The sequence below is a fragment of the Littorina saxatilis genome, linkage group LG14 (assembly GCF_037325665.1).
Source record: "Littorina saxatilis isolate snail1 linkage group LG14, US_GU_Lsax_2.0, whole genome shotgun sequence".
NCBI classification, from domain to species: Eukaryota; Metazoa; Mollusca; class Gastropoda; order Littorinimorpha; family Littorinidae; genus Littorina; species Littorina saxatilis.
In genome coordinates, this window is record NC_090258.1 from 30,669,778 (window position 1) to 30,684,705 (window position 14,928).

At 42.6% G+C, this 14,928-nt stretch overlaps 1 protein-coding gene across 1 annotated transcript in view; it reads right to left on the reverse strand.

Annotated features, from left to right (window-relative positions):
- LOC138947549 (protein lifeguard 3-like) overlaps positions 1 to 14,831 on the reverse strand; it is a 23,999-nt gene extending 9,168 nt beyond the window's left edge. Inside the window, exons 1-8 of the mRNA XM_070319041.1 lie at positions 14,728 to 14,831; positions 12,761 to 12,844; positions 8,723 to 8,932; positions 6,669 to 6,813; positions 4,580 to 4,695; positions 3,147 to 3,211; positions 2,773 to 2,826; positions 1,954 to 2,004 (exon numbers count right to left, since the gene is read on the reverse strand). Of these exons, the coding sequence (XP_070175142.1) occupies positions 1,954 to 2,004; positions 2,773 to 2,826; positions 3,147 to 3,211; positions 4,580 to 4,695; positions 6,669 to 6,813; positions 8,723 to 8,932; positions 12,761 to 12,844; positions 14,728 to 14,781 (779 nt within the window). The 5' untranslated portion in view covers positions 14,782 to 14,831. The remainder of the gene's footprint in view (positions 1 to 1,953; positions 2,005 to 2,772; positions 2,827 to 3,146; positions 3,212 to 4,579; positions 4,696 to 6,668; positions 6,814 to 8,722; positions 8,933 to 12,760; positions 12,845 to 14,727) is intronic.
- Positions 14,832 to 14,928: the final 97 nt, after the last annotated feature.

Here is a 14,928-nt window from a genome sequence, read left to right on the forward strand (position 1 = left end):
TATTAACATGTATTTGGTCTTTTTAGGGTGAAGACTCATGTGGTTATACTCCGTCCAATGAATGAGATCATCTACACTGTTCTGCAACGATGAATAAACTTTGTCTAATTTTTTATCAGTAGTGTGTAGGGTCGTATCGTCAGCAAAGAGTTCGCAGTCATCATTAATACTAAGAGGAAGATCATTAATATACAGGGAAAAGAGTAGTGGTCCAAGGACAGAACCCTGGGGAACCCCGTATAACACAGGTCTTTTGCTGGATACGGTTGAATTAACGCAGACAGACTGCTCTCGCCCGGCTAAGAAAGAGGAGAGCAGGCATAAGGTTTGGGGTGACATTCTATATTCAACTAATTTTCTTAATAGTAATTCATGATTAATAACGTCGAAAGCTTTAGCAAAATCGACGAATAGGACACCACAGAGTTGATTATTATTAATGCTACTAAGCCAACTTTCAAGAAGGTTTGTTAATGCTGTGTGGCACGAATGGTTTTCTCTAAAACCTGACTGGTTGGAATGTATAAGATCGTATTTCTTCAAATGAGTGGTCAAGTGTGTAAATATGTGTTTTTCAAGTGGTTTTGATAAAACAGGAAGAATTGAGATTGGTCTGTAATTGGCGGGGTCAGAAGAACTACCTGATTTAAATAGCGGGATTACTTTCGCCTCCTTTAATTTGGTGGGAAAGTAGGATTTGTCAAGGCACAAATTATAAACATATGTAAGGGATTCTGCAATAAAAGGGGCAGACAACTTCAGAATTTTCCCATCAAGATTATCCAAACCCCGAGTACCTGTTTGTTTTAAGCACAACAGATAATGGAAGACTTCGCTAACAGATAGCAGAGGAATGTCTAAATTATGGGTAATATTTTTTGAATCACAAAACTGTTTCAACTTGTCCAGATTATTCTGTTTCGATCTATCAGTTGTAATTATTTTGTCAACAATAGAAGTAAAATGAATGTTCAGATCATCAGCAGGTATATCAATAACGGAAGATTTTACTGTATCTTTACGAGATAATTGGTTGATCACCTTCCAGATGGCTTTTGAGTTTTGTTTTGAACTGGATGCAGCGAGCTCACGGTAATACTTTCTACGAGCTGCACGTTTCATGGACGTTACTTTGTTTCTCTGTTTTCTGTATTCTTCTTCTTTTCCCTTACGTTTAAGAAAATCGCGGTAATCAATCGCATGTTGAATGTCGCCTGTAAGCCACTTAGGTTTGGGATGTTGCTGCACACGAGAGGTTCGAAATGGTGCATGTTTATCATATACTTTTATAAACAAGTTGTACCATAAATCAAATGCTTCGTCGGGGTCAGTATAATTATAAATCATTGAAAAATGTGTACAACTGAGTTCCGAAAGGTATGAATCTTGATCAAGTTTTGAAAATAACCTATATGTTATAAATTTATGTTTTCGTTTTGGGATTCTAACCCCTTTTTTCGACCACGTGAGGCACACTGGAAAATGATCACTACAGCTAAAACTTGGAACTGAGGTTTCAATAATGTTAGCTCGAGTTGACACACAGATATGGTCTATAAGCGTAGATGAGGTAGCTGTAACTCTTGTTGGAATCGTTACTAACTGTTGTAAATTATGCAGGGATAACCTTTCCATCCAGCATTTGTTGGGTTTCACTAAATCAAGATTAAAATCCCCCAAAAGTATAATTTCTCTGGATTCAAGACTGACAGCGTCCATCATATCATCAAAATTACGAGAGAGTGAGAGAGAGAGAGAGAGAGAGAGAGAGAGAGAGAGAGAGAGAGAGAGAGAGAGAGAGAGAGAGAGAGTGTGAGACTGAGTGAGAGAGAGAGAGAGAGAGAGAGAGAGAGAGAGAGAGAGAGAGAGGGAGTGAGTGAGAGAGCGAGAGAGAGAGAAAAGAGATAGAGAGTGCACAGGCACAAAGACAGACTGGACAGAAAGAGTGTTTACCAGTTCTCTGCACAGATGCACCCAAAGAAGAATGTCACAGCCAGAGATGCACTGCACAATGAAAAGACGACATGGTCACAAACACTTAACAAACTCTCTGTGGTTGTTTCTCTATCTGTCTGTTGGTCTGTACTTGTTTGTCTAGCTTTGTGTGTATGTCTGTCTCTCAGCTTATCTGTTTATCTATCACTCTTCTCTTTCTTTTTTTCCTTCTCTCACTTTGCCCTATTTCTTAATTTCTGTCTCTTACTTATCTCTATGCCTCTCTGTTCTTTTCTCACTATTCTCGAGCTGTCTCTCTTCTTCTCAATCTCCCATTTTTCTCTCTCCCTCTCTCTTCTCTCTCTCTCTCTCTCTCTCTCTCTCTCTCTCTCTCTCTCTCTCTCTCCACCTCTCTCCCTCGTTCTCTGCATCTCTCTGTCCTCTGTCTCGCTTTCCCAGTCTCCCCCTCTCTTCCTCCCTCTTTCAGTCTCTCATCCTCTCTGATTCTCTCTCTCTCTCTCTCTCTCTCTCTCTCTCTCTCTCTCAGTCACCCCCCCCCCACACGTACTGACACATTTATATATATATATATATGTGTGTAGAAACAACTTTGTAGGTTCATAGCAAAGCCAAAATACGAATATTGATCCATGTGAAAAGGAGGTCAGTGTATGCATCCTGATTTTTTTCTCCGATAAACACCCCACATGATGTACTTACCAAACTGTAAAAACAACAAAAACAAACCGACAAACGAACGAAATAGAACGACATCCATTCATTGCATGAATCGTACTGATAAAACTGGATGAACAAAGACAATGACTAGGCACTTACCAGGCTGCCACCACAAGGGTATCGTGCTCGTGAACATATTTCTTCACGTCATCACTGTCAAACGAAATCAGCAGGAAATTTACTCATACAACATGGCCCAAAACTGTCAGAACGCAAGCTCTCGCACGCACGCACATACACGCGCACACACACACACACACACACACACACACACACGCACGCACACACACACACACACACACAGAGTAAATATTCACACACGCACACGCATACACACACACGCACGCACACACATACACACACATACACACACACACACAAACATACATACACACACACACACACACACACGCACACACACACACACACCCACACACACACACACATATATATAGTGGGCATGAGTTACTTACTTCAAAAAGAAAGGCAGAGCAATTCCAAAAACGATTAGCATCTGCACCATTAGAATAGTATACACCTACACAGACAGAGCCATTCCAAAAACGATCACCATCTGCACCATTAGAATAGTATACACCTACACAGACAAAAAGAAAAACAAAGAAAAACCAACATGACAGGTACGTTTCAGCAAGTCATATTTGAGTACGTGGAATATTAACAGAAGGTTGACTATTAAATGAATTAATTGGACAAAGATCATGGAATATTTAGTGGATTCATGACGTAAAGTGCATGGGATATTAAGCAGATTCATGGCGTAAAGTAGGTTAAATTTTAAGTGGATTTCTTGGCGTACAGTAAGTGGAATATTTAGTGGATTCACGATGTTAAGTAGGTGGAATATTAAGTGGATTCATGGCGTAAAGTAGGTGGAATATTAAGTGGATTCATGACGTAAAGTAGGTGGAATATTAAGTGGATTCATGGCGTAAAGTAGGTGGAATATTTAGTGGAATCATGTCGTAAAGCAGGTGGAATATTAAGTGGATTCATGGCGTAAAGTAGGTGGAATATTTAGTGGAATCATGTCGTAAAGCAGGTGGAATATAAAGTGGATTCATGACGTAAAGTAGGTGGAATATCAAGCGGATTCATGACGTAAAGTAGGTAAAATATAAAGCGGATTCATGACGTAAAGTAGGTGGAATATCAAGCGGATTCATGACGTAAAGTAGGTGGAATATTAAGCGGATTCATGACGTAAAGTAGGTGGAATATCAAGCGGATTCATGACGTAAAGTAGGTGGAATATTAAGCGGATTCATGACGTAAAGCAGGTGGAATATTAAGTGGATTCATGACGTAAAGTAGGTGGAATATGAAGCGGATTCATGACGTAAAGTAGGTGGAATATGAAGCGGATTCATGACGTAAAGTAGGTGGAATATGAAGCGGATTCATGACGTAAAGTAGGTGGAATATTAAGTTTATTCATGATCTTTTCAGGGTCTTTTTTTCAATCACATCACGTAATCACAAAATATTTCTTAATCGTAATTCAAAATCCAACATACAAATGATATCAATTGGCGCACCATACCGATATTTACCGACATTTACCCATACACATTTTAGCGACAACAAAATAATGATTTATATAACATACCATTGCAGTAGAAAAATTTTCATCTGGTGGGAATCCTAGCAACACTATATTTGCTGAGGTGACATATTTCTAATTGCTCGAATGACACCCCCTCCCCTCCCTCTAACCACAATCCAAAGAAGTGTTTACAACAACTAACATTACAAGATTGTTTGGCTTACTCCACAGAAGTGACGTAACACTCTGAAAGGTGAGTCACAAATATTGAGATTCATTCGGTGACTAAACTTAACACGGGGCTAAATTCGGAGAGTGTCTGATAGTTACATCACCAACCTTTCTGACGAAGTCGTGACGCACGTTGACGGCTTCAAATCTGATGGCAGTTGGCATGTCCACAATTGTGAAAATGTTGCTGCTGTTGTGATATATCCTCCTGTTGCCTTCTGTTGCTGTAAGAGAGTGTATTAGGGAGTGTAAATAGTAAGTAAATACACGTCAGGAATGAAAACCCGCGTGTGAGAGAGTGAGTAAGAGTGAATTGGTGATTGGGTGACTGTGTTAGTAAGAGAGTGAAATATTGAGTGACTGTGTTAGTAATTAGAGTGAAATGTTGAGTGACTGCATGATTACGAGATTAAATTAGTAAGTTACAGTTTACTGCATGTGAATTTGTGAGGGACTGTGGTGCATAATTCTTCTGTTTCCTGCTGTTGCTAAGAGAAAGTGATTGAATTAGAGGGATCACTGCGTGAGAATGAGAGTGAATTAGTCAGTGACTGCGTGAATAAATAACTGATTGCGGTGTGCATGTCCACAATTGTGAATATGTTGCTACTGTGGTGAATGAGTCTCTTGTTTGCCATGAGAATGGAAGTGAATTATTGAGTGACTGCGTGAGAATGGGAGTGAATTAGCGAGTGACTGCATGAGAATGAGAGTGAATTATTGAGTGACTGCGTGAGAATGAGAGTGAATTATTGAGTGACTGCGTTAGAATAAGAGTGAATTTAGTGAGTGACTGCGTGAGAAGGAGAGTAAATTATTGAGTGACTGCGTGAGAATGAAAGTGAATTATTGAGTGACTGCGTTAGAATAAGAGTGAATTTAGTGAGTGACTGCGTGAGAAGGAGAGTAAATTATTGAGTGACTGCGTGAGAATGAGAGTGAATTATTGAGTGACTGCGTGAGAATGAGGGTGAATTAGTGAGTGACTGCGTGAGAAGGAGAGTGAATTATTGAGTGACTGCGTGAGAATGAGAGTGAATTAGTGAGTGACTGCGTGAGAAGGAGAGTGAATTAGTGAGTGACTGCGTGAGAATGAGAGTGAATTAGTGAGTCACTGCGTGAGAAGGAGAGTGAATTAGTGAGTGACTGCGTGAGAGGGAGAGTGAATTAGTGAGTAACTGCGTGAGAGGGAGAGTGAATTAGCGAGTAACTGCGTGAGAGGGAGAGTGAATTAGTGAGTGACTGCGTGAGAATGAGAGTGAATTAGCGAGTGACTGCGTGAGAATGAGAGTGAATTAGCGAGTGACTGCGTGAGAAGGAGAGTGAATTAGTGAGTGACTGCGTGAGAAGGAGAGTGAATCAGTTAGTAGCCAACTGATAACAGTTGGCATATCCACATTTGTAAATGAGTTGCTATTGTGATGCATTATTCACTTATTTAGAAATCAACGAAGTGAATTAGTGAGTGAATAAATTGTGGCAGGGATGATGCAAGGACGTGAATTATTAAGTTGATTAGTGAATAAGTAAGTGACTGCGTGAAAAGGGGTATGAATTAGTGAGTGCCCACGTTAAAAAAAAAGGGGGAGGGGGTGAATCTCTGAGAGTTAGTGAGTGAATGCACGAGAAGGAGAGTGAAGTAGAGAGTGAATACGTGAGGGCATGAGTGCTGACAGAGTGAAGTAGAGAGTGAATACGTGGGGGCATGGGTGCTGACAGAGTGAAGTAGAGAGTGAATACGTGGGGGCATGAGTGCTGACAGAGTGAATTAGAGAGTGAATACGTGGGGGCATGGGTGCTGGCAGAGTGAATTAGAGAGTGAATACGTGGGGGCATGGGTGCTGACAGAGTGAAGTAGAGAGTGAATAAGTGGGAGCATGGGTGCGGGCAGGGTGAGTTGGGCAGAAAAGCGCGTGAGAGTGACTGCGTGAGCAAGGGAGTGACTTTGTGAGTGTAGCAAATACCAATCTGCATGTCTCCAGACTTGGTGAAAGAGAATACAGTCTCCTGTGAGCGCAGATGTTTCCATGTTGTATTGTTTGCACCTATTACCCCTTCATTGCACTCTTTAAAATAAAATGAAAACATTTCCACACTATTATAGGCAACGCAAATAAAGAAGCAGCTCATTGTGGACAACACTGAACTATGCAACACATGCATGGCAAGCCGAAAATGGCAACATTGACGTCTTTACTGTCTGTTAGGCCGATAACAAGCGCTGTTCCCCCCCTCGTGGTGGGTGCGGCCGTTACGTATGCCGTTGTGATCGGGTATGTTGTACCTGGGTAGGATGAAGTGGCAGGGTATGCGGTCCCTGGACCACCCATGTATTGGTTTTGCTGTGTAGGATGGTAAGGGTAAAGTTTACTCGAGGCCAGTTTTAGAATTTCAGACAGACAGACAGACAGACAGACAGACAGACAGACAGACAGACAGACAGACGGACGGACGGACGGACGGGCAGACAGACAGACGGACGGACGGACGGACGGACGGAGTGACGGACGGGGCAGACAGACAGACAGACAGACAGCCACGTAAGCACACACACACGTAAGGACACACTCACACGCAAACGCACACACACACACACACACACACACACACACACACACACCCGCACACATTCACACACACACACAAACGCACGCACGCACATATACGCACGCACACATACAAACACACACACACACACACACGCGCGCGCGCGCACACACACACACACACACACACACAAGCACGCGCGCGCGCACGCACACATTCTTGCAAACCAACATGCATGCCCATGTGCACCTTTGTGTACTTTCTTGGATTGATAATGTTATAACTATTAACCGATACTGTCAAAGAATGTTTTTCAGTTTTGGCGTAAGTTTGATCGCGAAAAAACAATAATTAGATATTATCACCCGAGACATCTAAATTATCACACTATACTTTCATTTTCACTTGAAACTTAAAGTTTTCAGTTCTGTTTTCCAGACGGATTGCAAGAGCCACAATTGAAATTATACATTATCATCAGTGAGCGTAAGCGTGATCGCGAAAAAATAATCATCCAAAACTACGTTCATCTTATTTTTCATCATTTTCTGATTCCAAAAACATATAAATATGTTATATTCAAATTAAAAACAAGCTCTGAAAATTAAAAATATAAAAAATTATTATCAAAATCAAATTTCCGAAATCGATTTAAAAACAATTTCATCTTATTCCTTGTCGGTTCCTGATTCAAAAACATATAGATATGATATGTTTGGATTAAAAACACGCTCAGAAAGTTAAAACGAAGAGAGGCACAGAAAAGCGTGCTATGCAGCACAGCGAAACCACTACCGCGCTGAACAAGCTCCTCAGTTTCACTCCGTTTTGCACAAGCGGCGGACTACGGTCATTGTGAAAAAATGCAGTGCGTTCACTTTCATTCTGTGAGTTCCACAGCTTGACTAAATGTAATAATTTCGCCTTACGCGACTTGTTTCATATCTTACAGTTACAGAGAGAAAATTGGCATTTGTGCGTGCACTATAATTGACTGACGACTACAGTCTGAAAACAGTACCTACAGTACGCACTATAACGGAGATGTAGTGCGCCACGGGACCCGCTCTTGTTAAGCTTAGTGCGTCCTGGGACCCACTCGATACATTTTGAGTACGTGATTTCGGTTTCTATATAGTGCGTATAGGACGCAGGGACGCGCACTTTGGATTGGATTGGATTGGATTGGATTGGATAAGATTTACAGTCCAGTGAGGTTACCCTCATGGAAATTCGGGCTGCTTTCTCCCCGGGGAAAGCGAGCTGCCATACATACGGCGCTACCCATATTTTTTTTTTCCTGCATGCGTGTATTCATGTTTCCTGAGACTTAATGCCGTGTGAGATGGAATTTTTTTTACTTTATTCCAAGTCCCACGGGTATTTGATAGACATTTTTATCTATGCCTATACAATTTTGCCAGGAAAGACCCTTTTGTCAATCGTGGGATCTTTAACGTGCACACCCCAATGTAGTGTACACGAAGGGACCTCGGTTTTTCGTCTCATCCGAAAGACTAGCACTTGAACCCACCACCTAGGTTAGGAAAGGGGGGAGAAAATTGCGGCCTGACCCAGGCCTGAACACGCAACCTCTCGCTTCCGAGCGCAAGTGCGTTACCACTCGGCCACCCAGTCCCATCGGAAACCCTGCTCTGGTTGGGTTGTGGTATGCGACCCGCCATACTGAATAATTATGCTTACCGCATAGGGACCGGGATGCCCCGCGTGAATGACGTTACCAGTAGGCTGATCGTTACGTTGTGTTCCCACAGGCTGACCTATGACTTCTGTGGCGAATGACGACAGACCGGTAGCGACGCGTGAAACGAGTCCGCGCTTTGTCGGAGGGGGTGGTGAAAAGTAGGGGTTGGGCTGTTGGGGTGGTGGGGAGTAGTGTGCAGGTGAGGGACCCTGAAACGTGAAAGTTAAAGCCATAGAAGGAGTTCCTACTATGACGTCACAAAGCGGTGTGCGTGATGACGTCACGATAGTCTACTACGGAAGGACTCTTAATCTTATGTACTTCTTCCTTATTTATTCATTAATCATAATACTTTTGCGCGCGCGCGCGTGTGTGTGTGTGTGTGTGTGTGTGTGTGTGTGTGTGTGTGTTGGGGGGGGGTGTGTGTTATTTTTTACCTTGAAATGTGAAGAGGGTCAACCAGACTTCAATCGAGTCTGGAGGTCATCAAACCCTAAACGTATGTAAAGTTTCACAGCTTTAGCTTCGAAAACGTTGAAGAAAAGGTTAGTTTGTTGGCCTGCCTATGACCCCGCGGTGATCTTGATGTTTGAAAAAGGTCAACAAGATTTGTGTCAAGTCTGCATTGAGATCAAACTTTAAAAGTTTCAAAACACTTTCTGCAATGGTGGCTGTACTTCATTCTCCAGCTTAGCGCTTGTCTGTGCACTCGGAGGTGGCTCTGCAAGCCTAGTCTGGAGGCGCAGATTCTAGAACAATGGGGGCACTGCGGAAGTCTGTTTGGTGCACTGCCGGTGTTGCGCGGTGGCGCGCTTGCTTGCTTCAATAACATCTAAGAAACACCCAATGATATTCTGTGTTCATCTATGGACAGCCAAACAGTGATGCTCATTACAAATAATCTCCCGATTTCTCGGGTGAAACACACACTCATAAACTACCTGTAAAGCGGTGGTACGGACGCGTAGGGCATAGAGTGTCGTGACATGCCATGAGAAAAAGGGTGTGCATATGAATTCACTGTCGGCGGATACACTCCTTCCCTCGGCGCACCATCTCTTCACTTGGTCACATACCAACAATGAACAGCTTGGCTGCTCTCAGTCCACAGTGGGGATTTTTGTATGAATAACATTTGTAGAAGCCACTAGTGGATAACTCGACATTCAAAAGGCTTTCAACTCACCACAGCAAGCAATTTGTTTGTTTGTTTGTTTGCTTAACGCCCAGCCGACCACGAAGGGCCATATCAGGGCGGTGCTGCTTTGACATATAACGTGCGCCACACACAAGACAGAAGTAGCAGCACAGGCTTCATGTCTCACCCAGTCACATTATTCTGACACCGGACCAACCAGTCCTAGCACTAACCCCACAATGCCAGACGCCAGGCGGAGCAGCCACTAGATTGCCAATTTTAAAGTCTTAGGTATGACCCGGCCGGGGTTCGAACCCCTCCCGATCACAGGGCGGACGCCTTACCACTAGGCCACCGTGACGGTCAGCAAGCAATCAGGGTTTAGATTTGTGGTGTGTGTCCAATTGGATGGATGCTCTTATCTCACGTGACAGCCTGGCCAGATCCGACATGGTGAGCTACAATGTTTTCATGGAAAGGAGCGGGCCTTTTTCCCCCGCGGGTTAGGGCAAAGAATTTACCCGATGCTCCCCAGCATGTCGTAAGAGGCGACTAACGGATTCTGTTTCTCTTTTTAACCTTGTTAAGTGTTTCTTGTATAGAATAATTATAGTCAATTTTTGTAAAGATTTTAGTCAAGCAGTATGTAAGAAATGTTAAGTCCTTTGTACTGGAAACTTGCATTCTCCCAGTAAGGTCATTTGTGTAAGTGCATGTGCTAACAAACTGAATTACAGCTGGTTACTGTCCATCAGAGCTGTACTGAACGCGCACTCATCCGCTCGTTCCATTCTTATCAGTCACTCCAACAAATTAAATGTCCACACCAGCTGTTTGCAGTTAAGTCCACGTAAAGTGAAATGTTATTGAATTAAATGAAAGCTTTTTATGATTTAACTTTTGTGAAAAATCATAGCAATTTCAAAATCAATTTTCCAAAACATATTTACAAAAAACATGAAAAAGTTTAGCATCAAATTATAGCACAGCAGGGCACTGCTGGCCGATTGTCTCCCCTGCCCTTCTGTTGGGTCAACAATATCGACCCAACGGTCTTTTAAGTGCACAGACAAACAATAACGAAAACTTTTATTATCTGGCTGATTTTGTCTTCCGCCTGCCACGAAGCCGCAAGCGAATGAATGATTATATGACGAAATGAGTGACGTAGACAGGGAATGACGTCAAAATACAAACAAGCTTTGTTAAAATACAAACAAGAGGCGAAGCCTTCAAGGCTTACGTAAGAAATAGACAAACAGTAACACAAACTCAATCACTCCGTCACACATACACACACACACACACACACACACACACACACACACACACACACACAGTAAGCATTGGTGACACTGTGCAAGAAAGCGAGACACTAGATCTAGATATGTCTGTCTGCATGTAGCCTACTTACAGGGACACGACTAAGAGTAATACCTAATATTCTGGACTCGCAACGAAATATACAAACAAATGACAATGAACAACGTTTCGACCTAATGGTCTTCAACAGGTTAAACAAGAAGGGCAAAGCCCATACGACTCACATGCTTGACCTTGACCTTTACATGACCTTGACCTTCAGGGTCAAGGTCAAATAACTAAACCTAGCAATGACATCATACACTAAGAACTGCTTTACACATTTTTCCTACCAAAAGGTCAAGGTCATCCAAGGTCATGCAACACAAAGCTGTTAATTCAAGACATAGGAAGTACAATGGTGCTTATTGGCTCTTTCTACCATGAGATATGGTCACTTTTAGTGGTTCACTACCTTATTTTGGTCACATTTCATAAGGGTCAAAGTGACCTTGACCTTGATCATATGTGACCAAATGTGTCTCATGATGAAAGCATAACATGTGCCCCACATAATTTTTAAGTTTGAAACAGTTATCTTCCATAGTTCAGGGTCAAGGTCACTTCAAAATATGTATACAATCCAACTTTGAAGAGCTCCTGTGACCTTGACCTTGAAGCAAGGTAAACCAAACTGGTATCAAAAGATGGGGCTTACTTTGCCCTATATATCATATATAGGTGAGGTATTGAATCTCAAAAACTTCAGAGAAAATGGGAAAAATGTGAAAAATAGCTGTTTTTTAGACAACATTTATGGCCCCTGCGACCTTGACCTTGAAGCAAGGTCAAGATGCTATGTATGTTTTTTGGGGCCTTGTCATCATACACCATCTTGCCAAATTTGGTACTGATAGACTGAATAGTGTCCAAGAAATATCCAACGTTAAAGTTTTCCGGACGGACGGACGGACGACTCGGGTGAGTACATAGACTCACTTTTGCTTCGCATGTGAGTAAAAAAAAAATGAAAACAACAATACAAATATCAAAACGACTTATCAGAGAAGATGATGTCCTCCAAGGGCAAAAGAAGGGGGAAGGGAGATAAATCAAAAAGAAAAATGAGCAATGAAAAATGAAACCAAAACGAAACAAATCAGAATAATAACGCTTGAAGGGCCTGAAGTTGAAAGAGAGAGAGAGAGAGAGAGAGAGAGAGAGAGAGAGAGAGAGAGAGAGAGAGAGAGAGAGAGAGAGAGAGAGAGAGAGAGAGAGAGAGAGAGAGAGAAAGAGAGAGAGTGTCAACAATACCTGCGACACGACTGCCAACTAGTCTCGGCCCGCTCAAAGTAACAATGACCGAGACTTGCAGTAATTCCTTCGCGTGACGTCTAACCCTCTTACGCCATAATGTGACGTCTTCAAATGACGAAATGTTAAAGTTTCTACCACAGACATACACACGCACGCACATACGTGCGTGTGACGTCTTCAAATGACGAAATGTTAAAGTTTCTATCACACACGCACGCACAGACAGACACAAGTTAGCATCGCATAGGCTACACTTACGTGAGCCAAAAAGCATACTCACATACTGGCTATAAGGTGGTGGCATGCCGCCGGGTGGGTATCCATTATCAGTAGTGTTCATGTTTACTGTCTCATGTTCGGCCCCCTAAAACAGTCATAAAGGCATGTACTCACATACTGACTGTACGGTGGCGGCGCGGACGCGGACGCGTAGGCATCTGTGGCGTGCTGCGGATTGCCACCCGGCACATTGGAGCTGCCAGAACTAGCGGCGCTTTGCAATGAACCCCGTTTAGCGTGTCCAAGTGGTGGGTACGACATTTCTTCGTGGACTTGTTGAGATGGCGGTTAGAAGGGGCAAATGTTTCAAGGGAGGTGTAGACTAAGAAAGGGTGAAGAGAGTGCGGGGAGGGCGACTGTGGAGGTGGCGGGGATGGTAAAAGGATGTGTAATGATCTGTCAAAGAGCCATGAGTCATTACAAAGTCATGTTCAATTTATCAATCAATCAATCAATCAATTAATAAATCAGGGTCAGCTGAACAATGATCACATTATGTCCATGTTAATCAGGCATGTTTTTTCTCCATCACCAGTAATTATAAACTTTGTGTTTGTGTGTGTGAGTGCGTGTTCGTGCGTCAGCGCATTTGTGCACCTGCGCTTATCTGTTTGTCTGGTTGCATGTCGATCTAAATGGCTGTCTTTTATTGAGTCAGGCTATTCGCGTTAGTGAGATTTCGAATTTTGTTTTCTTAAATAAAATCCATTCATCAATGACTTTCACATTTAACAGCCTGACACGTAAGCAGCAATCAAGCAATAACGGTCAGACAACGCGATTCTTCCAGCAGCTTATTTTGAATGCATATTATTATTGTTTGTTTGTTGCTTTACGCTGGGTGGACCACAGGCGGAAGGTATCGTTCACTGGACCACAACTATCATAGTAAGACTACAAGGTATGTCACTAATTAAGCTTCGAGTCTTGCTCTACTTACTTTAAAAAAAAATATGCAAAAAATAATTGCCAGCGTCGAGGACCTTTGTAACTGTACAAATACCAGGATAAAAGAAGGTTCTAACTATCTGTACCTTTTATGTTTAGCTGCCTGTCCGCCGCATGTTTTTGAACCGTATTTTGTGCGACCAAACGTGTCTGTCGCCGGTATCACTTCGATCCTGAAAGCTTGAACGGTTCTAACCCGAGGAGATTGTAGTCCGATGCGCTCATTGGTTTTACATATTTTTTAGACCAATGAGCGCTAGAATGCATATTCGGTGCGGCATGCATGATTTTCAAGAACACAGAAGACTCGAAGCTTTGTGACATACCTTGTAGTCTTTCTATGATAGTGGTGGTCCAGTGAACGATACCTTCCGCCTGTGGGTGGACTTGGGAGGGGAGTAGTAGTGTTTCTATGATAGTGGTGGTCCAGTGAACGGTATCTTCCACCTGTGGGTGGACTTGGGAGGGGAGTAGTAGTCTTTCTATGATAGTGGTGGTCCAGTGAACGATACCTTCCGCCTGTGGGTGGACTTGGGAGGGGAGTAGTAGTCTTTCTATGATAGTGGTGGTCCAGTGAACGGTATCTTCTGCCTGTGGGTGGACTTGGGAGGGGAGTAGTAGTCTTTCTATGATAGTGGTGGTCCAGTGAACGATACCTTCCTTCTGTGGGTGGACTTGGGAGGGGAGTAGGGTCGGGGGAGTGTACACAATTAATGTTAGAACAATTTGATAACGTATAACGTGTAAAGATGTTATCCCAAACATCAGACTTCTAACGATCGACAAATCAAGAATCAAGAATCATATAACAAGAAAGGTATGATTATCATTATCTAAACAAAACTGAACATTCTCAGAAAAAAGCTGTATCTGATCAGATTGATACTGCCTCTTTGCCATTGAAAAACACACAACAGCACCGACATAATAATGTTCTACGAAGAAGAACCCGACAACCTGATAGCTAATCTCAGCAACATCTTGTCAGAAAGATCAAAATATGAAATGCCAGCTTCTTACCTGTGCTCTGTTCCTGTGGTCGAAAAGGATGACGCAGTTATTTAATGACGTCATTATTTCCTTTCCAGAAGGCTCGGTTTCCAAAACCTGCAATGTTAGTCTATAGGACTTGGCCTGCCGAATCTACATCTCACAGTCTTGGTGACCTAGACAAAAATCAATCTTTGTGAGGGTGACGTCGAAAAAAAAGTGACGTCAAAG